At 40.2% G+C, this 27,886-nt stretch overlaps 1 protein-coding gene and 1 non-coding gene across 11 annotated transcripts in view; one reads left to right on the top strand and one right to left on the bottom strand.

The window, feature by feature from the left end:
* Positions 1-27,886, top strand: part of DLGAP1 (DLG associated protein 1) — a 988,253-nt gene that overhangs the window by 655,648 nt on the left and 304,719 nt on the right. For 9 of the 10 annotated variants that reach the window (XM_030810696.1, XM_030810698.1, XM_030810695.1 and 6 more), the window contains one exon: positions 11,326-11,540. In XM_030810696.1, coding sequence (XP_030666556.1) covers positions 11,326-11,540 — 215 coding nt within the window. Of the gene's footprint in view, positions 1-394; positions 2,175-11,325; positions 11,541-27,886 lie in introns of those variants that run through there. The other variant, XM_030810700.1, reaches the window with a different exon arrangement.
* Positions 14,199-14,302, bottom strand: LOC115834987. The gene has a single exon (XR_004029967.1). It is a non-coding gene; the product is annotated as a small nucleolar RNA U13 (small nucleolar RNA).

Raw genomic sequence — 27,886 nt, 5'->3', positions numbered from 1 at the left:
ACACCAGAAAATGAAGTTACATTAAAAACTAAAAAGGGGCTCTAAGTTAGCTTATCTCCTATATAGTCAGTGGAAAAAATATATTTACCATAGACCTAGACCTCTATTTTTTTTTTTTTTTTTTTTTTTGAGAGGAAGTCTCACTCAGTCACCCGGGCTGGAGTGCAGTGGTAGCATCTTGGCTCACTGCAACCTCCACCTCCCGGGTTCAAGCAATTCTCCTGCCTCAGCCTCCTGAGTAGCTGGGATTACAGGTGCCAGCCACCACGCCTGGCTAATTTTTGTATTTTTAGTAGAGATGGGGTTTTACCATGTTGGCCAGGCTGGTCTCAAACTCCTGACCTCAGGTAATCTGCCCACCTCGGCCTCCCAAAGTGCTGGGCCAAGCATCTAACACTCAGTACTTGTTACAAGTTCCAAAATGCTATAGGATTTTATTTCCCAGCAACTTAACACTTGAATTTTAGGTTTAATAGAAAATTACTATAACAAAGTTTTGAAACTCTTATAGATAGCAGCCTGGTGTGATGAAAAGAATGTAGAAATTTGAGTAAGACAAACCTGTCTTTCAATTCTGACAAGCTGTAACATTTGGTGTAAGTTATTTAATACCACTAAGTCTCAATTTTTTCATCATTGCAATGGCATTAACATAACATAGGGTTTTTGTATTACGTGAAATTACATTTGTGTATTAGATGTTATAAAATGGCTACCAACAAGTCCTAAGGTCACATGCATCCTTATTAATGTATTCAGTGACAGAGGAGGTATCTTTGTCCTGGCATTTCATGCACAGGTCCAGAGATGCTTGCTGACTGAGTAAGCTTAGATCATTCACCTCTGCCCTGAGCCAAGCAATGAAGCCAGGAAGTGTGATTTGCTGATTGTCCTACCCCAACTCTTGGGCTACTGCTGAAATACATGGACCTCGAGTTGAGGAGAAAGCTTTTCCCAAAGCAAAATCAGGAGGCTTGGCTATAAGAACCAGAAGTGGAACTGGGATAGCTAAACCTATATGTATTCACTACAGTCAAAATAGTGGGTGAATAATTAATAAAATTCATTTCCCTTCCTGTCCCTACATCATACTAGAATCTTAATATCTTGTCTCACTGTGTTGCCCAGGCTGGTCTTGAACTCCTGGATTCAAGTGATCCTCTTCCCTCAGCCTCCCAAGTAGCTGGGACTACAGGTGCATTCTACCACGCCCAGCATCTTGGTTATTATTTCTTGATGTGATGTCACGAGAGTGTCTTATCCACAGGTAGTGCCCCTTTTAATGTCATCCAGCACCTCAGTAACATTTTCTACTAATCCCCAAAGGCCCATGGCTCCCCAATCCCTTGGGGACCACAGACCTAGCCCCTCTGCCATTCCCCTGCAGGGCTGTTTATCAGTGGCATTTGCACTTCACACACATGTGTTCAATTTTTAAGGAACAGTTTCATCACCAGGAAAGGGGATTTATGGGAACAAACTTCAAACCCAGTATGAAATTCAGAGGTACTGAGATTTAATACTCGACTCAGCTTGACTTACTTAAAGCTGCTTTTTACTCGTTTCCTTCATCCACCCTCCAGATTCACCAGATCCACTCAAAACTTATAAACTCCTTTAACACCAGAGACTGTGTTTTACAAAATGCTTTTGGTGTATTTGCCCAGCCCCTGCTATGGTGCTGGGTACCCCATAGATACTATAAATGTTTGTGGGTAAGAATAATTCTATAGGGTCGTGGCAAGCAAATTACCATTATGTATCACTGTTTACAACATTCTATTCTTTCAAGATCATTTAAAAATGTTATTTGGAAGAGCTGTGGCAAAGGGCATAAATTCTATTTAAAGAGGTAGGTATTTACTCTTATCCTTAAAAGGTAATTTTAAGCAATCTAAAACAAATTAAGTTTTCCACCAGTTTCGGGCTTCCAAGGGAGTAAGAAAGGGCGGTTGCCAGGGAAATCTTCTCCTGATAGGGATCTGCACATTGCATAATTGTAATTTTCCTATTCTTGCTCTTTTTTTTTTTTTTTTTTTTTCTGTTTTTGCTATGAGAAGAGCAAGCTAAAAAGGCTAAAGGGACATTTAAGCCAAGTCGCATTTGTCAAGGTGAAAGCTGTGTGGAGCAGAAAAGCAGTTCTCCCAGCTGCAAAGAAGATGCAAAGAAATCGAGTGAGTAGGGAATCTGAGAGCCCACTAAAAGTGCTTAGAAGGCCAACACATTACAGCCATTTCTCTAAAAAGTTGTAGGCAGGAACCTAAAGTCCAGGGTGGAGCCTTCTTACAAATGCTAAAACGCTGTTGGGATGCTTCAAGGCTCCCAAGCCACCCTTAAAGGTGTGGCTGTCCTGCAAGTTTTCTAATCACCCACCCCCCACTCCAAACTGTTCATGTTTGTTTAAACAGCAGCTGCAAACAATACTTGGTAAGGCAGCCCCGGACCAGGAAACAACAACACTCTTTCACTTCAGAATTAAGTATTTATTATTTTGAACCCTCTTTTAGCAGTGCTAGAAAATTAGTGACACGAGAACGTTTATGCTTATTTGAATGGTTACATTTTATTTTAAAAACCACGACTGTTGAGTGGGAGTGTGCACCCCATTCTCTTCTTTTTTTTTAGTTTATTGGTTCACTTAATCATCACGGATTCATCAGAGGCAAGGTAATATTATTAAAATCTTTGGTGTCAGACAAATGCACGTTTCTACCAATTATTATGACCTTGGGCAAGTCGTTTCATTTTTTTTTTTTTTTTGACACAAGAGTCTCACTCTGTCGACCAGCTGGAGAGTGGTGGCACCATCATAGCTCACTGCAGCCTCAAACTTTTGGGCTCAAGCAATCCTCTTGTCTCAGCCTCCCAAATAGCTAGGACTACAGGCACATACCACCACCACACCAGCTACATTTAAAAAATTATTTTGTAGAGATGGGGTCTTTCTATGTTGCCCAGGCCCGTCTCAAACTCCTGGAATCAAGTGATCCTCCTGCCTTGGCCTCCCAAAGTGCTAGGATTACAGGCATGAGCCATTGCACTTGGCCATTTTACCTTTTTGAATCTCAATTTTGAAGCAGTAAGATGGAAATAGTAATGCCTGTTTCATACAACTGCTGCAAAGATTAAAATAAAGTAACATAGGCACTGCCCCTAGCTCATTGAGATTATTCCATAATTGTCAGATTTTTTCATGAATGTCAGATGCCCAACTCTCCTTTCATAATATACATTTTTCTCTTCCTATTTACCATTCCTTTTCAAGCACAGGAAAGGCCAAACAGGTTGACCCCTAAGTCACTGCCAAGCACCCTTATTTACCTGGCTGCTGTCATTGAAATACCTTGTGCTTGGAAAGGAATCAACAGCTGCTGAGGGGTAGCTGTGCAAATAGAAACCTATCCCTCATGCCCACCATTCAGTTGCTACTTTTCCTTGTTCTACTGCCTTTGTTTTCACCAAATCAACCAAATGCCTAGGTTCCTTCCTCCCAGTTCTTTGGTTCCTGACGAAATAGAACTTTGCTTTATGCACTCACAGCCTTAGGTTCATCAGTTTTCCTCCCAAATCTCTGCAACCCAGAATAGCTCATGGAATCGCACAGGCCTGCCTTTGTATATTTTCAGGACATATGCTCCATTTCAGCTGTCCCGGCTTTCTAAGTGTCTTCATTCCTTTTGTGGCTCTCAGATTTCCCAAAATCTCACACATTCTCATTACTCCACACCTCACCATGCAACTTCCCATCCTGAGATAATCCGCTCTCAAAGAGTCATGTGCACATGGCTTCATCTCTCAACCATTGTCTCGCAGACCATCACTAGCACAGACTATAATCTATTTAGTTACACTTTGATAACTGCAGCCCAGCCAAAGTGGGGCACTCAAGCTAGATGCCCTTGGGGAGAGACTTTTAAAACTAAGCGTTCCTACATCTGATAGGGTAGTTCTTGTAACTTTTCTTTCAAAGGGTTGTAACCCACTATTTGTTTATTAATTTTTTCCTTCAAACAGACCTCAAAACACTATAATATTATTTTCCTATCTAAAATATGTGCTTTGTAGTTTATCAAAAAATAACAATTGTTACCCAAAAGACATGTCAAAAGACATATATGAATATGCTAGAAGGGGGCGGGGGAGATTCCTGAACTGTGAATGGCAGACCTCAGCTTGGGCACAGTGTCACCCTACACTAGTTACTAATCTCTCCCGACCTCAGTTTCTCTATTTGACAAACTGAGGTTATAATATTTACTCTTCGTATCCTTCATGATAGTTGTAAGGATCATAAGACATTATGTGAACTTATGATTTTTTTCCAAACTCATGACATGATAAATGTAATTGCTGTTATTAATTTGGTCATTACTAAATATGAACATTAAGTTCAACAATTACTATCCCAGAATAAGTTCATTTCTTGTTTTTCTTCTCATACATATTTTTAAAAGGTTTTTAATTGATTCTAAGAGCCATAGTTTCCACATTTTAGCATTTTGGATACTGGGATAAATCATATATTCTATGGAGTGTCAGAATTTATTGATGATGTTTCTTTCTTTCTTAGTGACACAAAAAATGTTGGGACAATTGCATTAGTATCTTAGATTCAGTAAAATGTGCAGTGGCATGATCTCAGCTCACTGCAACCTCCGCCTCCCGGGTTCAAGCGATTCTCCTGCCTCAGCCTCCAGCGTAGCTGGGATTACAGGCACCCACCACCACGCCCGGCTAATTTTTTGTATTTTTAGTAGAGATGGGGTTTTATATGTTGGCCAGGCTGGACTTGAACTCCTTGCCTCATGATCTGCCCGTCTCGGCCTCCCAAAGTGTTAGAATTACAGGCATGAGCCACCGCGTCTGGCCGTATGTTCCTCTTTCAGCTGAGTTTAGGAAAACCTAAAGTGGAGGGGAAATGTCAGCACCAAAAGATACTCCACTTCCAGCAGAGAGACAAATACCTTTTTGTGCCCATGGGCCAACTTAGGAGAACCGTTTTCTTATCATGAAAGAAATTTTTATAAGTTTGCAAATTATTTTTATATAGTCCATTTGCACTTATATTCTTATACTAGAATATATAGTGGATAGAAATATGGCAGCCACTGCTTTTAATCCACTTCTTTTAATAATAAATGCCACTGCTTTTAATCCCCAAGTTTATTATCATTGGCCATATACTTTAAAAGTAGCCGCTGGGCGCAGTGGCTCATGCCTGTAATCCCAGCACTTTGGGAGGCCAAAGGGGGCAGATCAAGAGATTGAGACCATCTTGGCTAACACAGTGAAACCCCCGTCTCTACTAAAAATGCAAAATATTAGCTGGGCGTGGTGGTGGGCGCCTGTAGTCCCAGCTGCTGGGGAGGCTAAGGAAGGAGAATGGCGTGAACCTGGGAGGCGGAGCTTGCAGTGAGCCAAGATCATGCCACTGCACTCTCCAGCCTGGGTGACAGAGCAAGACTCTGTCTCAAAAAAAAAAAAAAGTAGCCATGAAGAAAGCCAGGTGTGGTGGCAGGTGCCTGTAGTCCCGGCTATTCAGGAGGCTGGGGTGAGAGGATCACTTGAGCCCAGGAGTTTGAGGACCCATCTGGGCAACAGAGTGAGACCTCATCTCTACAAAAACTAAAAAGAATCAATTGGAAGTGGAGAGAGACTATTTTTGCTCCTAATTGAAAGTAGGCATCAGAGTCTTGGAAAGCCAAAGTCATTCATCATCAGGGGGTGTCTGTGTGCTCAGTAATATGGCTGAGTACAGTGTATAGTGCAGAACTCCCATCAAACAGAACTTTATTAAGCACTTCCTGTGTGCCTGTGGATATTACCTCATTTCGTCCACACATAATTCTATGGGGATAGGAAACTGAGGCACAGATAAGTTAATTAACTCACCCAAGGACGTACCTAGTAATTTACCCAGCAAAAATTCAAACCTGGAATTCAAGCCTGTGCAGTTTAATTGCACAGCCCACCCTCTAACCCTTTGGCAATATGGCTTCCCGCGATTTCAGTAAGCTTATGGAGTAGTTGGAGAGATGAAACAAAGACAAAGAGGGATGTCCATAAAACACCATTTCGTGATGATTTAAGTACTCAGTATAATCATGTGGACCGAGGGTTAGGATACTTTCTCTGTGAGCCATATTGTCTCCATCGCTACCATAAAGCTCTGCCCTTGTAGCTCAAAGTTAGCCATAGATAACACAGAATGAATAGGCATGCTGTGTACCAATAAAACTTTATTTACAAAAATCGATGATGAAACAGATTTAGTCTGCAAGCTATATTCTGCTGACCCCTTATATAGATGGTACATGCTATAAATTTCATAAAGGAAAAGATTAATTTAGGCTGAAGCAGTTGGAGGGAGTCTTGGGAGAGCAGATTCAACTTTAAGGAAGACTTGAGATAGCTTAAGACGAGCTACGTGACCTGACCCCCTTTGCTTCTCTTCATGTCACGTCTCTCTTGCTCAATGCTCTCTGACAAGGCTGGCATTTTCATTCCTAGGGCTGGGATTACTCCAATCTTCTTCTTACTCTAGATACTTTGCACTGGCTGATCCTTCTGCCTGGAAGCTCTTCCCCTAGATCCTTCCAAGGCTTGCTCTTCTGGTCATCAAATCTCTCAGATGTTACTTCTTCAAGGGGGCTTCACTGAAGGACAAGTTAAAGCAGCCCCCCTCCAGCTACCCTAGCACATCACCTTATCTTATTCCTCGTAGCATTTGTGCTTCCTGAAATTATCTTGTTCATTTATCAAGTGCTTGTCTATTATCTGTCTCTTCTAGCTCTCCTTCTAGAATATAAATTACATGGAGTGAGACCAACATTTGTATTATTCACTGGTGTGTATTCCCAGCACCCAAACCATGGCTGGCAAATAAACAACAAAAAAATACCTGCAGAAGTAAAGAAATATGGGAGGGAGACAGGAAGAGAGACAGAAAATATGAGCATGCCCCATTAGGTGGTGTTTTATTTTCTCCTGTTCTGTGACTGAATAGACTATAACCTTCATTAGAATGGCCCATCCTTCAGTGCCCATGACATCATTTCAATTCAGAAAGCATTCTCATCCTGGCTGGGCACGGTGGCTCACCCCTGTAATCCCAGCACTTTGGGAGGCTGAGGCAGGCCAGATCATGAGGTCAGGAGTTTGAGACCAGCCTGGCCAACATGGCAAAACCCCAATTCTACTAAAAATACAAAAATTGGCCAGGCATGGTGGCGGGCATCTGTAATCCCAGCTACTAGGGAGGCAGGAGAATCTCTTGAACCCCGGAGGCAGAGGTTGCCGTGAGTTCAGATCGTGCCACTGCACTCCAGTCTTGGTGACAGAGCGAGACGCCGTTTCAGTTATAGATGGGCTATCACTGAAATAAAGAATGCACACTAATCCTCATTTTGTTTCATCAGAAATTAAGATCTCTGTTGGAGTGCTAAAGCTTAAACATATAATTAAAAAGCAATTAATCCTTTTTTCTCATCCATAGCTACTATAAAATCTAACCTGTATTAGTTTGCTTTTATTATTATTTGTTTATGTTTGTTGAGTCCAACCCCCTCCTAAGATGGTGCACACAAGCAGGGCATCCCACCAGCCTGAAATCAAGAGGACCTGCACTCTTTGTCTCTGCTCCAGCTTTCCTTCTACCAAGACTTCCAGCTCCTGAAACTGCCAACACAGTAATAACGCAGGCTTTTCTGAGACAGCTGCAAGGTTATCTTTTTCTTTGGACTTTCCTAAATCTTTTCTCTCTGTGCAGCTGAAATGGAAAGACACAGCAACCTCTGCCCAGCTCACAATAGCAGTTGCAGCCATGTAATTCTCCCTTTCTTTCCAATCAAAAGGGAGTAACATTTCACTCTTTGGGCCTGGTATGCTTACCACTTTATATGCTTTCTTCTAAAACTATCTACCTAAGCAATGTCTCCCTTTTGCTTTAGTGTTTAAGAAACAAAAAATAAAAGCTGACTCGATTATATCGACGTTAATGGCCCTTACAGTTCAGCAACTGTGTTTTTCTTCTCCAAGGTCTTGATTTTCTGTCTTTACCCTTTCCCTAGAACTGATTACTGTATTACTTTATGTGTGTAATCTTGTTGTATGCTACCTTTAGGTATATAAATAATGTATTACTATTCAAATTCCACTCCAATGGAAGTCCCTTCCACATAACTTCTTAGCTGCTATCATTTGAAAAGTATGATTAATTGAAAGATACACAGATTAAATACTTCTCAGCTGGTTCCCTAAACAGCAGTTACAGACTGTTTCTAGTATGAACCCAAATTTCTACCATAAACTAACTTTGAAAAAAATATCTGAACAAAATTTGTCATGTTTTGTTGCATAAGCTGTATGAGCTAATCAGTTTGTCATTAGTCTCTGACATACTCCAGAGAGCAATGCTTATGAACTTCACATCAGGATTGAGAAATAGCAAGTGTGGGGTGCATCATCTATGACCCTCAGCTGTACCAAGTTAATTTTTAAAATGTAATTGCTAAGCCTATAATGAGGCTCTGAACATGATCCTATCTATGCAGTGAGTCACCTGCCAATGCAAGGAAAACAAGACTGTTCTCAGCATTTATAATTTCCTGAGAAATCTTTGTTGCTGTGGTGATTTTGATGCTTTTACCTAAAAAAAGTAAAAACATTATATTGTTACTAGCGTAATTAATAAATGGCAAGTGTATCAAATGTGATGAGCACAAAGGTGTCCGGGACTATAATTGCTCAGTTCTGCAGGTGCCACAACGCACATCCTAGAAAGACAAGGAGCATCAAACAGTGGTCAACATATGGCCCTAGGAACGGACTCATTGAAACTCAGCCCCTTCTTAGCTGTAACTCTGAGTGAGTTACATAACTTTAGTGTCCTCATTTGTAAAATGGGAATAATAATAATACCACCCCTCTGCTGTGTGGATCAAATGAGCTGACATTTATAAAGCACTTAGAACAGTGCCTGCACACAGGAGCACAATATAAGAATTTACTAAATAAAATGAACATGCTGCAGGGTGATGCTTCGTCTTGGTTAGTACTTTTCAGAATTAGAACCTACAAACCACTGTTTTCAAGACCATGAATAGTAGCATCTCTTCAATCTGAGGTTCTTAGATCTAAACTTTCAAGTTATACAGGTGAATTAACAATTAAAAAGGAAAGAATTATGCTCTTTTAGTAGAACATCTATTCTCACTTCCTTAGAATCTATAATATTTAGAAATCTCTGTCTGATATGTGTGTGTGCTATTGTGGACAATTTTCTTAACACTTTAGGTTTCAAAGTGATATATTATAAATCATAAAATTTTGATTAATATAATTTTGATCTTAGGAGTTAAACACTTCGAACCCTAGTGCTGCCGTTTTAGCTGTATGTCCTTTGGCAAGTTACTTACCTTCTCTGAGCTCCTGCTTCTCACCTGAGAAAAACAGAAAAATATGCACAGGTTGTTGTATTGATGAAATGAGATCTTGTAGGCAAATTTTTTTTAGCAGAGTTAAATGTTAATAATGAAGTACCATGTTATTTTAATGGATAAGCAGTAAATCGTTAACATCAAAATATTAAAAGCCTTTTTATTTTCTCATTGCAAACCTGGCCAATTCCAGGGAGCCTTTCCTGGATCCTCCTTTCCCATCACCATTATTGCTAACTCTCGTTTCTCTTCTCGTCTCTGTTATAAATATAATGGGGGCAAGAACCAGCCTCCCCCTTTTTTGGTCTCTTTTACTTAAGCCTTGTGTAGTGCTCTGTCCACTGTAGGATGTTTGCTATGTTACTTCTTAATGAATAAAAAGAGTGGCTATTATGCATTTTTTTCACATCATGAAAAATGAAGAAGGAATGAGATCTAGGTTGAGTTCATGTTGAAGTGGAAAATCTAAGAGGAACTTAAGAGAAAGTCATGAAGACGGCTTCTAAAACATAGTGCAGTGTTCTGCTGAACTCAGAAAAAATGATTGTGCAAAGAAAAAAAAAGAGCAGTGCACTGACAACATGATTTTGTTGTGGTACCCACAGTTAGGGACTTAGAGTAGGATCCAGCAAAGCAAAAGGAAAGGAACAATTCAGACAAGTAGTAGCTACACCAGGTAAGTCGAGCAATCAGAAGGCCAAAAGGGGAGAAACTTGCAAGACGTGTTATTTGTATGTATGTGTGTGCATGGGTGTGCAGAGGCCAACAAAAAATAAAAGCAAGAAAATGCCATTATCTTCCATTAGGAGATCATTGGGAACCTTTAGAGAGTGCTTTAAGCAGATCTATGGGAGCTGAATTCAAATTAAGAAAGATTCAGAAAGAATAAGTGACTGGGGAGTAAATGCAGCTGGTGGAGACCACTGGTTTAGGAAGAAGACAGACTGGATACGAGATGGTAAAGTTGAAAGGTTCAAGGAAGGCATAGATCAATCAGAAAACATTCCCGAATCTTAAATGGCAATTGAGAACAAATCACTGAAAAGCTCAAATAAAATTGCTCTCCTTTCAAATGGCATTCTTATGCCTGGCTCAACTATTATCAGCATGAGAAAACTGAGATGTACAAATGATTCAAAGCCAATGGTTTTAATTTTGCTACTACATGAGTCATGTTAAAGACTGAGACGTGGATTTGTACATATTCAAAATGTTTTTGAGCCTATTACAATAAGATATTGTTATTGAAAGGTTAATGTCTAAAGTTTCAGATAATTATATTACCAATATCCAGCACCATACCAAAAAAAAGAAAATACTTGGTCTTATTTATACATTTTAAAATAACTAAGAGGATAATTGGAATGTTTATAACACAAAGAAATCACAAATGCTTGAGGTGATGGATACCCCATTTACCCTAATGTGATTATTACACATCGTATGCTTGTATCAAAATAGCTTATGTACTCCATAAATATATACACTTACTACGTACTCATAAAAATTAGAAATGTTAGCGTGTAATCCCAGCACTTTGGGAGGCCTAGGCGGGCTGATCAAGAGGTCAGGAGATCAAGACCATCCTGGCTAACACGGTGAAACCCCACCTCTACTAAAAATACAAATAATTAGCCAGGCGTGGTGGTGGGTGCCTGTAGTCCCAGCTACTCAGGAGGCTGAGGCAGGAGAATGGCATGAACCCGGGAAGCGGAGCTTGCAATGAGCCAAGATTGCGCCACTGCACTCCAGCCTGGGCGACAGAGCAAGACTCCATCTCAAAAAAAATAAAAATAAAATTAAAAATGTTAAATCTAAAAAAAAGGAAAAAGAAAAGAAAAAGGTAGGATTTTATAAAAAGTGAGTTATCTGTTTTCTGTCTGAATAGGTTCCTCAAGATGAATGGACAGGGTACACCCCTCGAGGTAAAGATGATGAAATTCCATGCCGAAGAATGCGGAGTGGCAGTTATATCAAGGCCATGGGGGATGAAGACAGTGGAGACTCAGACACGAGTCCCAAGCCTTCTCCAAAAGTTGCTGCGCGGAGAGAAAGCTATCTCAAGGCTACTCAGCCATCCCTTACAGAACTCACCACACTCAAGTGAGTAGTCCTAACCCTGCCCTTGCAATAGTCCAGGTGCTTGTATTATCACCGAGGCTCAGATGGTGTGTCCCCTAGAGTAAGTGGGGCAGAAACATCCTACAGGTGGAGCAGTGCAGTACATTGATTGTGACTTTAGATCTGACGTCTGTACCACAGTGCCTTTGTAGAGAGAGGCAACAGATGTGTTCTGTATTGATCATAAGCTGAACCCCTCATCTCTAAGAAGCAGAAGCAATCCAATCTTTTCAGAAGCCATTCTGGATTTAAAAGAATCCAGAATGGCTTCTGAAAAGAATGAAAATTTCTGGTCAATGAGAATATACATGTATCCCAATTCTTGAATGTTTGCTCAGGCACGAAGTACACACAAGAACTTTTTCTTAAGACTCTTGAATTTTTCAGATAATTGAGTAACATAATAGAGGAGATTGTCTTGGAGAAGTTATAGAGTGTGGCCATGCCTTAAAATTGGATATGTGAAGGTTCCTGACATACATTTTTAAACTTGGGCAGTCAATATGGATTACAACTGAAGGCCTTAAAAAGGTTTTGTTTTGAAAATATAAATATAGTCATACATTATTTAATGATGGAGTTACATTCTGAGAAATGCATCATTAAGCAATTTCACTGTGCACACATCATAGAGTACACTTACAAAAACTTAGGTGGTCTAGCCTACTACACACTTAGGCTATATGGTATGGCCTATTGCTCCTAAGTTGCAAACCTATACAGCAAATTACTGTACTGAATGCTGTGGGCAACTCTCACACAATGGTAAGTATTTGTTTATGTAACTATATCCAAACATAGAAAAATACAGTAAAAATACAGTATTATAATCTTATGGGACAACCATATTATATGCATCATTAACTGAAATGTTGTTGTGCAGCATATGACAGTAGTCCTTAACTATATTTGTGCTGTTTTTAAACAAAGAATAGCGCTATGCAGGAAATCACTGAGATTGATTATTTTAAGCAAGACCTGATTTAATTCTAAATGCTGTTTATAGAGAGTAAATTCTTTAGAGTCTTGGAATGTAGAAATAGATAGAATTCCCTTTGGACCTGAAAAATATATTACAGATAATTCGTATTTTTAAGTGCCTTTGATTCCATATTTTGATGAAGTAAACATTACTATTCATGCATTTATATTATGTTACTAAATAAAATATTAAAATGCAAAATAAAACAAAAAATCAAAGCAGTCGAGTTAAGGAAAACAAACCCAAATGTTAATCAAGAGCACTGAAAAACAGCTGACTATTGTGGGATGGAAATTTATTTAAATAGCAGAGTATGTTGTATTTTAAAGATCCGGACAGAGACAACCTCTCATGAATTATTTTTCAAGGGTTCGTGTGGAACAATTCTGGATCATTTTAATCAAAAATTAATACCAATGCATTAGTAAATTAAGCCAAGAAAAAAACCTCTTCCTTGTTTCTTTGGCTTCCAGTTGCCCTTCCTCTTTGCCTTTATTACTATATGTGTTACTTTTCAAGAATCGTCAGAACAAACTACCACAAACTTGGTGGCTTGATTAGATCTACAAAGACTCTATTTCCAAATAAGGTCACATTTACCGATAGTAGGAGTTAGAACTTCAGTGTATCTATTTGGAGAACAGAATTGGACCCAAAACATTGCCACACAAGGTAAAAAAAAAAAAAAAAAAAAAAAAAAAAAAAAAAATGGAAATAAAAAACAGAAACAAGTCTTCATTGCACTTTGGCACATCTAGCAGAAGCTCAGAAAATTAAATTAAAAGAACTGGATTTGTAAGAAAGGCAGTGGACCAAGGTGACATGAAATGAGGGAGGCCAAGGACCCTTCTGAAAAAAAATATTCTTCTATGGACCTTAAAATATCTCTCCACTAGACACAATGTTAGGTAGTCATGGCCATAGGGTTAACATCTTCCAGAAGATGCAAGAAAAGGATTGCAATGGGCAAGAAAGTCACTTAAACTGGCAACCTCCAGAGTCCTTTCCACCTCCTGAGTGTCCCGTTAGGTTGTCATCAAGATGCAATGGTCACATTCGCTGAGTGACACTTTGGGTCTTGGGTGATAAGATAGAGGAATTGCTCTTGTCCACAGCAATACCCAGGTAAGAGGAGAACAGAAAGATGCAGAGCCATGAGGAAGATGAGGAGAGTGCTCTGAGGAGACTGAGGACACGGGTAGAGGGTAGGGGCTGAAATCAACGTCACAATCATGCCCTGGGCTACTCTCGTAGCTTCAGGATGTGGACGATCACTCTGAAGTCATTGAAACTCTTTCTTTCTCATTTGCCTTCTTCACAATATGACCCTCCTCTAACATCCTGGACCATATTTTTGTGACCACCATATATTTCTTTTGCTGCTCAGAAGTTTTCAGAGCAGAAAGAGGCAAACATGCAGATGACAGCGAGGCTGATGGTAGAGGGTCAGCTCCTTCAGACGGTGAAGTTGTTGAACTGAGAATGAGTTAGTGACGCTATTTCGTCCCTCCCCACTTACAGAAATTCAAAGTGGTGATAAATGGACAGGAGAACACCTACTAAACTGAAAACATTTTACTTAGGATGGAGTTTCCCCAAGCCATCTCTCTAGTCTCCTATTCTTTGGCAGGAAAGAGAACTTTTTTTTCCTATGTTTATGTAAGACGGATAGTGTGCCAACATCATAACAAGGTTTGAAGGAAGCACATCTCATATATTACTGTGAGAACTCAATCATCATGATTATGATCCACAAAAGGATCACAAGGGAATCTCAGACAACCATTCAAACATATCTTCCTTCCCTGTGCTACCATCACATCCCCTAGAATCATTTCTCATAGTTCCACTTACCTCCATTCCTTTCACATTCACCTTTTTTATGAGTTCCCTTTGTCATTACAGTCTACACATTAAACCTCCGTCATCTTCAACTGCATACAATTGTTAGTGACCTCTAGTTTAACCAGACTGGCCAGGCATGGTGGCTTACACCTGTAATCCCAGCACTTTGGGAGGCCGAGGTGGGCAGATTGCTTGGGCCCAGGAGTTCGAGCCCAGCCTGGGCAACATGGCAAAACCTTTTCTCTACAAAAACTACAAAAATTAGCCGGGTGTGGTGGTGTGTACCTGTAGTCCCAGCTACTTGACAGGCTGAGGTGGGAGGATCATTTGAACCCAGGAAGTTGAGGCTGCAGTGAGCCATGATTGAGCCTTGCACCCCAGCCTGGGCAGCAGAGAGAGACCCTGTCTCAAAATTAATTAATTAATTAATAGTTTAACCAGATTGAAAGAGATACAAAAAAAAAAGGAAAATACACTATAGAGGCAAAAATTCAGACATGACATGACTTATAATCAATTCTGTCTTTCATTCCTTGATGATGTTTTGACTGCAGATCATTATTTTTCTAGAAGTTTGAAGGATTCAGTCCCTTATGAGAAAAAAGATCCCCATATCCTGGAATTCTAGTTCCTCAAAAAAGAAAACTATATTTATGTTCCTACTTCTTTGACATTTAAGTCGATTTTTTTTCCCTCCTTCCTCCTCAGCAGTTCACAGCTTTAGGGATGAATCATAGCCCTGAACCAAGATAACTAAAATTAGGCAAGTGAGATTGGGGCAACATTTTGTTTAAGGTTTTCAACTCCCATCTTCTCTCAGAAATGTTGAAGAGAAGGCACTCCTACACTTTCTTACATTGTTTTTCTCTTTTCTTTTCTATTTTCCAAAGGCATCTTGAGGATTTATTTATGTGGGTGATTTTTCATCAGCTGCTTACTCTTAGTTATTGGGTCCTCAGACATATAAGGCCTAAGGTCAGTTAAACATTCTGGTGTTAGGAGTAGTTTTGAGACAATGAAGTCCATCTTTGGGCCAGCAAAACTCCTCCTGTAGCTACTCTTGGAAAACTATTATTTCGGTCACTCTCTTCTCTTATCCCACAGCTATTAACAAATCGCTCCACCTCATCACTAGCTTTTCCTTCTTCCTTACTTGTTAGCTAACAATAAATTTGAAATGGCGTATCACCCAAGAATATTAGTATTTTCAAAAAAAAATTCTGAATGTTTAATAGTAAGTTTCCAGGCAAGTAGAGGAGACATTTAGGGGCCAGAGTTCTCTCAAATCATGTTGTTGCAGCCTGGCACTGATGAAGAACTTAAGTCTCTTACTTGGAGTGCTATTTATTCTAGAACTGAGACTACTGCCTGCTACCATGATTAGTTAAAACCAAGTCCAAATCCCATCTGGGACTTTTATTCGATACACTGCAGAAAGAACTTTTTAAAAATTATACTAAGTGGGGTGTCATTTAAAAGATTCTGAAGTTAAATTCAAATATCTATTAATCCTACATGAATAATAGTTTAAATGTCTTAATACTTCATCTCTTTATCCAAGCACTAAGAAAAATTCTCCCTCTGGAAGAAATAGTCACTCTATAATATTACAGATTTTGAAACTCTTCTGAAACTGGGGAGGAGGATTCCAGGCTGTTACAAGAGAGCCAGTCAAAGCTCCTAGCAATTTTGATAAAATGTCAAAAAAGGCTTCAGGAAGATTTATTTTCAGTTCTAAACGCCTTGAAGACAAATCATTTTTCATTTTCAGGATGGTTAATCCTCTTAATCTTCATTTTTCCCCCTGGCCCTGAACCTTTTTTTGTTTGTTTGTTTTAGATAAATTGGAAAAATGTAAATTCAAATTTGGAAAAATACTAAGTAGCTGTGTGCCTTTTGGCAAATGGATTAATGTCTCTGAACCTCCTCATAAATGAGAGTCTCAGTCTCTTAGCATGGATGGCACCACTTAGGCGGCTCTCCCTACAACTCCTCCCACCCCAAACCTGTGGCAGACAGCATTAGCCAATCCCAGCATTGATGGATCCCATCACCCTACCCACTGAGAACAGACTGAGCCCCTGAACCAGTCTCAGTGCAGTGCTCCAGCCACCATGATTCATCGATCCGAGATGCCCACAGGTGCTATCCTTAGTCGACAGGAAATGTCTCCCAGGAACCTTTCAGCACTGACGTGTATAATTGTAAGAACAAAGCACAGTAGAGTGGTGGTTCATAGTTTAAAGACAAAAGGAAGTAGTATTGGTAAAGAAAATAATTTGAGAAGAGGTAGATGGAGTGTTCTTCTTCAACTTTAATTCTGGATATTTTAAATGCATTGATTTCTACGTGAGGAACCCAAAACCATAGCCTCTTGCTGGAGTCTCTTTTGTTATTGTTGTTGTTTATCTTGTATATGTTTTCTGCTCCCCTTTTTTCCTCCTGGACACGCTGTGTCCTTGCCTGTTCCTCACATCATATACTCCCCTCCTACCTACCTACTGCTCCTTGTTTTCCTTTCCTTGCTAGAGAAAGAGGGGGATGGGATGAAGATTGGAGCATCGCTATTTTTTTCCCCAAAGATATGAACTGTATTGCGAACATAGCAATTTATATCATCCCATCTCTGTTCTAAGTAGCATGAAATGTCTCTGTTTTGCCTAAACGCTTTTTTATTCCTCTCCTACCTGTTCCTCCGTATCATTATAACGTATAATAGCAAATGCTCCTTGCAAAATAGGGAGAACAAGAAAATACAACCTGCCACACGAAATTGTGAATTTACGTCCTCAGTGATCAGTGATATAAACTCAGGGTAGTGTCCCATTCTTCCCTGACTGTAATACTTTCTTCTATTATCCTCTATACTTCTAACTCCCCACTCCCACTTTCCAATATAATAAGAAACGCGACATGTTTAAAACAGGGAAAGTCATTCTTGCTCACAGAAAAATCATCACTTGCTCATCTACAAATTATCTAAGTATCTTTCAAATCTTTGTTAGAAATCAGCTTGATTTAAAAAAGAAAAAACAGCTAATACAAGCAATCATCTATTACATTCAGTTCCAGATCACCACTCTAGTTTTTAAAAAAATGTTCCTTCACTGAGATATGAATGCTGTCCTCCAAATGATGTGGGCATGTGTGAGTATTGTAGTCTGTACCAAATCCTGGTTTCTTGCTATATAATTACTCTTTAGAAAAGCCTGTGTTGAAAGGAAGCCTGCATAGACTGAAAAGTCTCTACAGTGATCATGACTACAGAGAGGAGAGAACTCCTTTTATGTCTTTAAAGGAGGCGAAAGAATAAAAGAAAGTCCCAATACTTTTCTAGAGAGAAGAAATGAGACATTCTTAAAAGTTAAGAGTCAGGGATTGGGGGAGGGAGAGCATCAGGATAAATAGCTAATGCATGCTGGGCTTAATACCTGGGTGATGGGTTGATAGGTGCAGCAAACCACCATGCACACGTTTACCTATGTAACAAACCTGCACGTCCTGCACATGTATCCCAAAACTTAAAATAATTTTTTTTAAGTAGGAGGGATATTTACATTTTAACAAGGTTGTAAGTTCCTGACTGAGTGCTACGGGCTTTACATACGTGTTTTCTTTTGATCATCATAACTCTATGCATGCAATTTTGCCCATTTTACAAATGACAAATTTGCATCTCAGAGAGATTAAATAACTTTTTTAAGGTCACCTATCAATCAAATGTCAGAGCTAAGATTTGAGCCCAGGTGTTGAAACCAGAAAAGATAAAAAGCTGGATGGAAAGTTGAACTTACTAAGACTGCAGTGATGAGCTATTTAAAAGACGTTTAATAATGGAGGGGAAAGGAAGATCAACTGGGTGTGGACAACTGAGAAGTGGTACCCAGGAAAAACAGACATTCAAAACAGATTGTGAGAGTGAAGGATGGATTTGAAGGGGCGTCAGAAGCCTGCAGTGAAGTGAGTTCTAAGTCGCAAGTGTAAACATCAGACATGCAGCTGAAACAGGAAGGATCTTGAGAACATCTTGACTCAGGCTTAGCCTCAGGTGCAGGAAAGAAGAACCAATGATCAAAGGATCAGAGCTGCAGAAGGCGCTGGCTGACAGAGGACGCAGGAAGAAGGGACGTACTCTTAGGAACCTGGGTTCAGCTCTGTGGTGACTAATACAATAATGAATCTTGGGCCTGTCTGTGTTCTGTGGCTCACCGTGTGTAACCTGAACCTTCTTCAAAGGATGGCAGACCAGGTTTGCACCCTTGACAGCTGGCTTCAAGGGGCAATGTAAACAAAGCCCTAAGACAGCAGAGGGAGGGGAGCGGGGAAGTCCCGGGCTAAGGGTTCTGGAAACAAAGACTCCCCACTTCCTTTAGGTAGTGCTGATCAGAGATGCTGCCCACTGTCCTTCCAGGACGGCTTCTCTTTGCAGAGAGCCTTAAAATTCCTTCGTCTTGTCTGTCTGCTACCTGCCATTTATTCAATTTAATATCTATGTTCCCGTTAAAGTGCAGACAACGAGGTAAAGAGAACACCCTAATTACAGTGAGAAATTATATTCATGCAATCACTCACTCACTCATTTATTCATGCAACAAACATTTGGTACCTTTAATAATTTAAGTACTGTGTCCATCATTTATACCTTGGTTTCAATATTCACTAAATGCTTTACTAAAATCTGGTTTTCCAGAGTCGACTGGAAGAGAAAAATACACACAGACACACACACACATAGACGAGTCTAAGAATGGCAAAAGCAGGCACTACAAAGAAGAAAGGAACTTAAAATTCAGAGGCTGGTGGTGTTAAAATTGATAGTTTTGGTCAGAATTATTTTCTGATGAGAAAAATCTGCATTGCCTGGCATAAGAAAGGATTGTGGTTTTGTTTCTTTTTTGTTCCTGTTTTGTTTTGTTTACGGGTTACTATTTTGTCAGCAGAGTTCGTTATTAGCTTCACTTTTGCTGTATCATTTATTATTAAATAAATTCTTCTTATGCATGCAGATGGACGGACATTTTGCAGGAATGAGAAAAGCTTCTTTAAAAGGAAGCCTAGGCGGACATATTAGAAGCTGCCTCTAATCCCTTTTAGAAGCAAGCTGGGTGTAAGTCGTAAATAAATGTATCTTTACAGAAGATGCATTTGAAATAGCAAAATCATCAACATTCCTATCTGTAAACCAGGAGGAAATGAGATCAAAATTGCAGCCCAAGGAATTCAGGTTAGCTGCAAGGAGGAACTTCTAAATGCGAAGTTATTAATTATCAAATCAATTAATTTGGAAATTGTTAGGGAAAACTTCCAAGGCCTCTTTTGAAACAAGCTGAGTTATATTCCTCCGAGACCTTCGATAATTCTGCCTGAGCAAGACAGACAAAATATCTATATAAGATCTTTCCAGCCTGAAGAGTCTGAGACTTTAGCATAAGATCTGCACCATCGTCTGATCATGTGCATTGATCCTGTATTTTCAAGCTCAGCATTCAGGAAGAAGAGATTTCAAAGCACCCACATAACACAGTACTCCCTAAATATATCACTTCTCTTCCTGACACTTCCCTTTCTATCAGTGGAATGACCATTTTTTAAATACAGTCTTGAAACTTTGCGACTCACCTCTTTCCTCTTCCAGCTTTACTATTTTTCACTTGAGTGATTGCAATGGACCAATTTGTCTTGATGCCCCCAGCCTCTCTCTGCTCCAGCTCCTTCTCCAAGACTTTCTACCAGGTTGCTAAAAAATTATCTCTGAATCCCATGTTGCCTAGGCACAAAGTTCCAAATGTAGCAGTCAAAAGTGTCACAGTAAGACTCCATTCTCCTTTGAGATCTTCTTTCCTGCTATTCCCTTACAAGCACAGAACACTTGTATGGGAAGTAACATCAAGCCACTTTAACAAGCCACTGGTTGTTCAAGGGTAATTATGCAGATTCAGGAAGGTGCAATGTATGTGGTGCACTCAGCACAGTCCCTGGCACGCAGTAGTTGCTCCATGTCTGTTAGCTATCACCATCATTATTATCAGTTTTGGCCACCTACTACGTGCTAAGCATTGGGATATATTATAGTAGTCAGGATTCCCAGTACAACAGAACTTGCGATCTAATGGGGGAGAAGATGAGAAGAAAGTCTCCATTCTTTTAAATCTTCTTCTCAAATTTAACCTCTGGCTGTCAGCCATTATTTCTTCCTCCTAAGAATTCCCAAAGCACTGTGTTAACATTTCTCAAGGTAATATAGCTTTCTTAAACACTGGTCTATTTTCTCTGTCCCTCGTGTAGAAAGAGATTCAATGCTATCTGAAAGAATGTTTTTGAAGCACTTGGCACACAGTCGTCATCCCAGAGGGGATGTTGAACAAATGCTAACGCGTCATTACGCAATCCCTCTATGCCTAAGGTGCCCTGAACAGTACCCTCCATGAGTAACTTTAATGCGCAGTGGTTGAGTTGAGTTGCCATCTAACATCTGCCCAGCATCCTTTGACTGCGTCTGTGTTCTCTTCAATTCTTCCCCCTCCCTCTGCTTCTGAATCTGTGGTTCTCTGAAAAACTCCGTTCCTTCTCAACACTACTTTGCATTGGCAGCCCACCTGGAGGCTGGGAGCTCAGTCTGGCAGGTACACATTAGCATGTTAAAAATATCCACGCAGCCATCCCTAGTATTGTTATCCACTTTGAACATTAGCATATTGCCTTCAGTTCATCTGGGGAACCCCAGTTCCTTCTAGTTCTATGAGGGGGCAGGGAGCACCAGCATTAACTATTCCTTTTGAAGTTGGGAAGGGTCTTCTTCAATGATCACATTAACTACTGCAACATTCTTTAAAAATTATTTGTGGCTAGGCTTGGTGGCCCACGGCTGTAATCCCAGCACTTTGGGAGGCCAGGGCAGGCAGATCACTTGAGGCCAGGAGTTCAAAACCAGCCTGACCAATATGGCAAAACCCCATTTCTACTAAAAATACAAAAATTAGCTGGGTGTGGTGGCGTGCGCCTGTAATCCGATCAGCTACTCAGGAGGCTGAGTCACTTGAACTCGGGAGGCAGAGGTTGCAGTGAACCAAGATCTTGCCACTGTACCCTAGCCTGGCCGACAGAGCCAGACCATCTCAAAAAAAAAATAAAATATATATGTGTATATATATATATATATATATGAACCTACATAAACCAATGAAGAGAAAATATCATCTATCCTGATAGCTAGTAATATTTTAATTTTCTTCCTACTGTTTAACATAAATAAGTGTAAATAACAGTCATCAGATGTTTTTAGTACATATGATAAGATCCTCCCAACGGTGTCAGAAGGAATTTCAAGTTGATTTTTAACCAACACTTTGCTGATACACCAAGGCTTTCTCATGGTTGTGAGCCTCACGAGGCAGAGCCTGGGTCTTCAGCTCCAGCCGTCTACTTTCTCTCCAACTTCTTTCCTCCCACTGACTCATGAAACTCTGAGGACTTTTCCCTGAACAGTCTGGAGACTGTTTCCACCATCTGTACATTGTTCTTGACTTACAGCTCAGAACCTTCTTTTAGTTCTTTGGACCACACCTCTTTCCCAGAAAAAGCAGAGCTGAGAGCTCTCGGAACAGATCCAAATTACCAACCGCATATAAAATTGCCACCACCTCGGTAGCATCATTCCTGTGCCAGATTCCAAGAGAGATGGACACTGCTGTGGGTACAAGCGCCTGAGAAGACTGGCCTGCTCCTGGGGTTTGTGCCTTCAGAGCCTAGGTTTGAAAAGCCAAGCTGGGAGCACTTTCCATTGTCGTCGCCTTCTCCACTCAGTGAAGAAAGATTGTGTTGGAGTTTTAGAGTGAGAGAAGCTAGAGACGAAGCTAGCTGGCTGTGCTCATCTAGCCTGAGGCTGCATTTCTTCATTGAAAGGAGCCACTCCACAATGCTGGGGGTGTCCAGTCGTCCAATGAGAGCCAGTGGTGGACATCTCTTCCCAACTCCATATTCAGTTTTGTCATCCTGGGGGCCTGATATTGGCCATGATGGAAATATTTACACCATGGAAATCAACATGCTCTACAAGGCAGAGCTTCTTCCTCCCAAAAAGTCAGTTTCTAAACATTTACCACTTTACCAAAACATTATTTTTATGTAGCCTTTCTTCAGAGATAGAATAAATTAAAAATCTTAGAAGCAAAACTAAAAGGAACCTCAAAGATGATTCCAACCCTTTTATATTACAAATGAGGATATGGAGGCCCCAAGGAAAGAGGTGCCTCGTTTAAGCTCTTCAGCAAGGTTTAAGACCCAAGTCAGCTCACTCTTAACCAAGACTTCTTTCCAGAGGAATCAAAGTTTTCAAGCTACTAACTGACCTGAGGGAGACAAGTAAGCTATAAGGCTGTGTCTTCACTGCACATATACGATTCAGTGCCGCCAAGAGCAATGAAAACAATTTTATATCATTAATTATAAGTTCTGAAATTACATTAAGTATGTTACCTCTAACTAAAAGTGCTATATTTGTTCAAAAACAGAAAAATTAATATGAATTGAAAAGAAGAAGGGATGAGTTCATGAAAGAGAAAGGATTCGATTTGGAATCTGAATAATCACTGAGAGGCAACAGACTACGGAGGAGGAATTTTGTCTCTGAGTATAAAGAAATTAAGCTGACTGATGTATTAGAAGAGTGTTTAAAAATGGGAAGCCATCTTTGGATAGAAAGTGAGGACTTTTCTAAGTAAGATCCTTAAATATCCAGAGAATTCATTTTGTTTTAATAAAGTGAGCAATAGGAAACCACTGATAGCCGAGCCAGATAATGAAGTACTGTAAGTGTTGTTTTAGAAAGATGGCCTGCGTGGCCGGTGACGGTGGCTCATGCCTGTAATCCCAACACCTTGGGAGGCCGAGGAGGGTGGATCACAAGGTCAAGAGTTCAAGACCAGCCTGGCCAATATGGTGAAACCCCGTCTCTACTAAAAATACAAAAATTAGCCAGGCGTGGTGGCACACACCTGTAGTCCCAGCTACTTGGGAGGCTGAGGCAGAATAATCACTTGAACCTGGGAGACAGAGGTTACAGTGAGCCGAGATCACGCCACTGCACTCCAGCGACAGAGCAAAACTCCATCTCGAACAAACAAACAAAAAAACACAGATGGCCTGTGTGGTGTGGAGTCAAAAAGCCAATTACAGGAGAGATTTTTTTTCTCATTTAGATGAAAGTATATTCTATATTATTTACATGAGTATATATGTATGGAAGGATATCTTCTAACATCTCAGCAGTCATTCTTCTCGTGAAGAGGCTTTCTGGGTGGTTTTTGCTGCATTTCTTGTGCTTTTCTCTTACTTTTTTCTTTTGGCTTCTTTATTTGTTTTTCTTGTTGTTGGAATATATCTAATTTTAACCCCCCTAAAAAATCACCTTGAAGAATAGTAATGACTAGCACTTAGAAGCACTTCCTCTGTGCCAGACACAATTCACATAATAACTAATAGTACCTATAAGACAAGAATTATTATTAACTACGTTATACAAGGAGGAAACTGGGTCACATAAATTTAATTGACTTTCCAAGGTCACAGAGCTAGAAGTGTCACAGTCAGGATTTGAATTCAGAGCCCATGTCATTAACCACTATACTAGCCTGCCTCCAGATGAGATAGAGAAAGACAAATTGAAGACAGTTTGAAATCAAGAAAGAGACAAGAGAAACTTGTACTGCTGCAGGGATAGAATGGTAGAAGCAGAGATTAGGATGGTACCAGAAAGGGCTGATATACGAAGTTACACAGATAAATAAGGACACCAAAAATCAAAAGCCAACCAAGGACGGGTGGTATAGTTTGGGTGTTTGTCCCTTCCAAATCCCATGTTGAAATGTAATCCCCAGCGTTGGAGGTGGGGCCTGGTGGAAGGTGTTTGGGTCTTGGGGGTGGATCCCTAACGAATGGCTTGGTGCCGTCCTCATCAACACGACTGAGTTCTCACTTTGAGTTCATGCAAGATCTGGTTGTTCAAGAGTGTGGCACCTCCCCACCCTCTTGCTCTCTTGCTCTCACTGTGTGACATGCTGACATCCTGTCACCTTCAGCCATGATTGTAAGCTTCCTGAAGACTCACCAGAAGCAGCTACCAGCACCATGCTTCCTATAAACCCTGTAGAATCATGAGCCGATTAAAACCCTTTTCTTTATAAATTACCCAGCTTCAAGTATTTCTTTCTAGTGACCCAAAAACAGCCTAATACAAAGGTCAGATCTCCTTGTTGCTGCTGCTATTATTTTGTCTTGCTTGCTGTAGTGATACACCATTCCCTAATATACACCATACCCACACATGTCTCTTTTTTATTTAGAAATAATGGGAAGATTTCCTTTTTTATTATTACAAAATATAATACTCATAAAAATTGTAACACCACCAAGAAATATTTTAACAATGTGTTAAAGTCCCCTCCCCTCTTCATTCCCTTTTTAGCCCTCCATAGAGGTAAGAATTCTGTTTCTTATGAATCTTTTCAGAAATGTTCTAGGCATATATTATATATACCCATGTCTAAACTTTCTATACACATACTGTTCTACAATTTGCTCTTTTCACTTGAAATTAGGTCTTAAACATTGTTTTATATAAATGCTTGTGGGTTAACCACACTCTTTTTAACAATGGCAAAGTATTCCATTATATGCCCGTACTATAATTTACACAACCACTTCCCTAGTTGAATGGGTAATATTCTTTATGCAAAGGAATGGAAGACAAAAAGGCCTAGTTATAACAAAAAGAGATATTCACAACATATCAGCATGATCATGGGAGTACAGGCCTTGGGCAAGAGTGCAGGAATTAGCTAAAAGTGTAAAAGTAACTTCAATAAACATGAAGGCTTGGCATCTCAAAGCACTTAATCATTTAAAGAAAATGAAAATGAAGCAAAAAGCAGGATATAAAGTAAAATATGTTCCCACCCACCAAAATAAGAAAGTATAATCATAAAACCTGCTGTTCCAATTCCCTGCTGGGAAGACTGGGTTCTGAGACTATGCCACTCGGGGTTGAGTATAAGCAATCTACCATGGGAAGAACAATCCAGGGTCCATTTTAAAAATAGGTGGATTTTTTTTTTAACTTAGAGCAGTGGTAATATTTGATCAGCAGTTAGAATTTTCCAGCTTCTTTTCCTTTTTGAATATTTTGAGATGGACTTCACTATTCAGATAATAGGTTAAGATCCTCATTCTCGTTTCTCTTTCCTTGGCTGTCTTAAAGAAAACAATCATCTCAGGTAGAGGAGTATTAGTGGGAGGGAGGAATGATCCTTGGGGAAAAATTTCTAGGTGTTTTGTTTTGTTTTGAATTAGGTAAATCCATTAACTGCCTGCACTCTGCAGCCCTCACTCCCCACACTTTCCCTGAGTTTATTTAAGTGGTTGCCCATAGCAACCACCTACACTTTAAGTAGCTGAGCTGAGTATTGCAGGGAAACAGCTTGACAAGCCTCTGTCTAGCTTCCATGATCATTCACTGTGCCCTGGAGGTAACAATATAAAATTCAAATGATAATTTTAAAATATTAACAATGGTTTTGTGCTTCCTGTATTTAAAAAAAAAAGGCACTACGTTTTTTAAGTGACATGGTACAACAGGGTCTGCTGGTCACCCTCAATACCACTGGAAATGGAATAATTTCAAGAATGAGAGGAACGCTGTGAAGAAACCCCCGCAGAAGGGACAGCACGCCTTAGCCACACTCCTCTTCTTCCCTCTCCCTTTCTCGCAGCACCCATGCCCTTAGGGTCCCAATCCTGCTGACTTAGAGGCAGCCTGAAATAATAAGAGAAGGCAAAACTATGTACATATCTGGACTTTACAAATTTGCAGCCTTATGTGAGTGACTTCTCTGGTTGTGGCTTTTTGTTTTTCATTTTAAAAATGGGTCTATTGCCGGACACAGTGGCTCACGCCTGTAATCTCTTTAGGAAGCCAAGGCTGGTGGATCACGAGGTCAGGAGTTCAAGACCAACCTGGCCAAGTTGGTGAAAATCCCCCGTCTCTACTAAAAATACAAAAATTAGCCAGGTGTGGTAGAGGTGCCTGTAATCCCAACTACTGGGGAGGCTGAGGCAGGAGAATCGCTTGAACCTGGGAGGTGGAGTTTGCAGTGAGCCGAGATTGCACCACTGCACTCCAGCCTGGGCAACAAAGGAAGACTCCATCTCAAAAAAAAAAGAAAGAAAGAAAAGTCTATTGAGGACATTAAGTGAGATCAGAATGCTAAAATTTTTAAATTAAAAATGGTTCTAATTATCTATTATTAAATAAATATTGTGAGAATTAACTGAGCCAACTTATGTTAAGCACCTCACTTGGAATGCCCTATACAGTAAGCATATACTTAGCATCTCCTGTGTGCAAGCTACAAATGTTACTCAAAAATACATAAGTAAATAAATAAACAACCTTAGAGGGAAAAGACAACGATAAAACCATAGAAACAGATACGCTCAGAGACCGGGGTACTCAACCACCCTCCATGTGCCAAGTCCCAGGAGGCTCTTCCTCAGGGAATTGGAATCCTACTTTCCTCTCCAAGTCAGTCCCCCAGGGTCAGCCCTGGACTGTGTTTTTTTTCTACATTGTAGCTGCCTGTAGCCTTTGATCCCTGTAGGTCCATCTCTGTGCCTGTCTCTGTCCCTAAAAGGAAGGTACTTCCTTCCCTCACTGACCCCAAAGGGCTCACTGGCTGACCATGAAGCAACCTGCTCCACCAAGCTGCCCCCAGCTTTGTCCTCTGACTGTGGATCTGTGTGGCTGCTTTTGTGTCTCTGTCTTTTATTTATCTCTCACTGACTCCTCTCCTCTGTTGGAAGTGTTTCACTGGCAAGTTGAATGATTAACCTCGGGTTTGGCTACACTAAGTGTTTTACCTATTCTAAACTAGTGTCTTTGCCTGTGTTTACAGGAATTCAATGACTAGGGGTATTAGTCCATTTTCATGCTGCTAATAAAGACACACCCAAGACTGGGTAATTTATAAAGAAAACGAGGTTTAATGGATAACAGTTCCATGTGGCTGGGGAGGCCTCATAATTATGGCAAAAGGCAAGAGTGGCAATGAGAGCCAAGCGATAGGGGTTTCCCCTTATAAAACCATCAGATCTTTTGAGACTTATTCACAATGACAAGAGCAGTATGGGGGAAACTGCCCTCATGATTCAATTATCTTCTACCAGGTCTCTCCCTCAACACGTGGGAATTATGGGAGCTACTATTCAAGATGAGATTTGGGTGGGGACACAGCCCAACAATATCACTGGGGAAGCAGGGCTTACAGTATCCCAGATTGTTTTTCCTAGTACATTATGATACACTGAGTCCTTGCCTCATTTGATCAATTTGGGCAAAACACACCCTTCCAACACTGTGTGTTGTGACCCACCTGACCCCTCCCTCCCTCTTTAAAACTGTTCAGAAGGTTCTGTTTTCATGCTCACCAGCCTTTAACAGTACAAAGCT

The sequence above is a fragment of the Nomascus leucogenys genome, chromosome 4, assembly GCF_006542625.1.
Source record: "Nomascus leucogenys isolate Asia chromosome 4, Asia_NLE_v1, whole genome shotgun sequence".
Lineage (NCBI taxonomy): Eukaryota > Metazoa > Chordata > Mammalia > Primates > Hylobatidae > Nomascus > Nomascus leucogenys.
The sequence above is the reverse complement of the archived record's forward strand: the minus strand, read 5'-3'. Positions and strand labels throughout refer to the sequence as shown.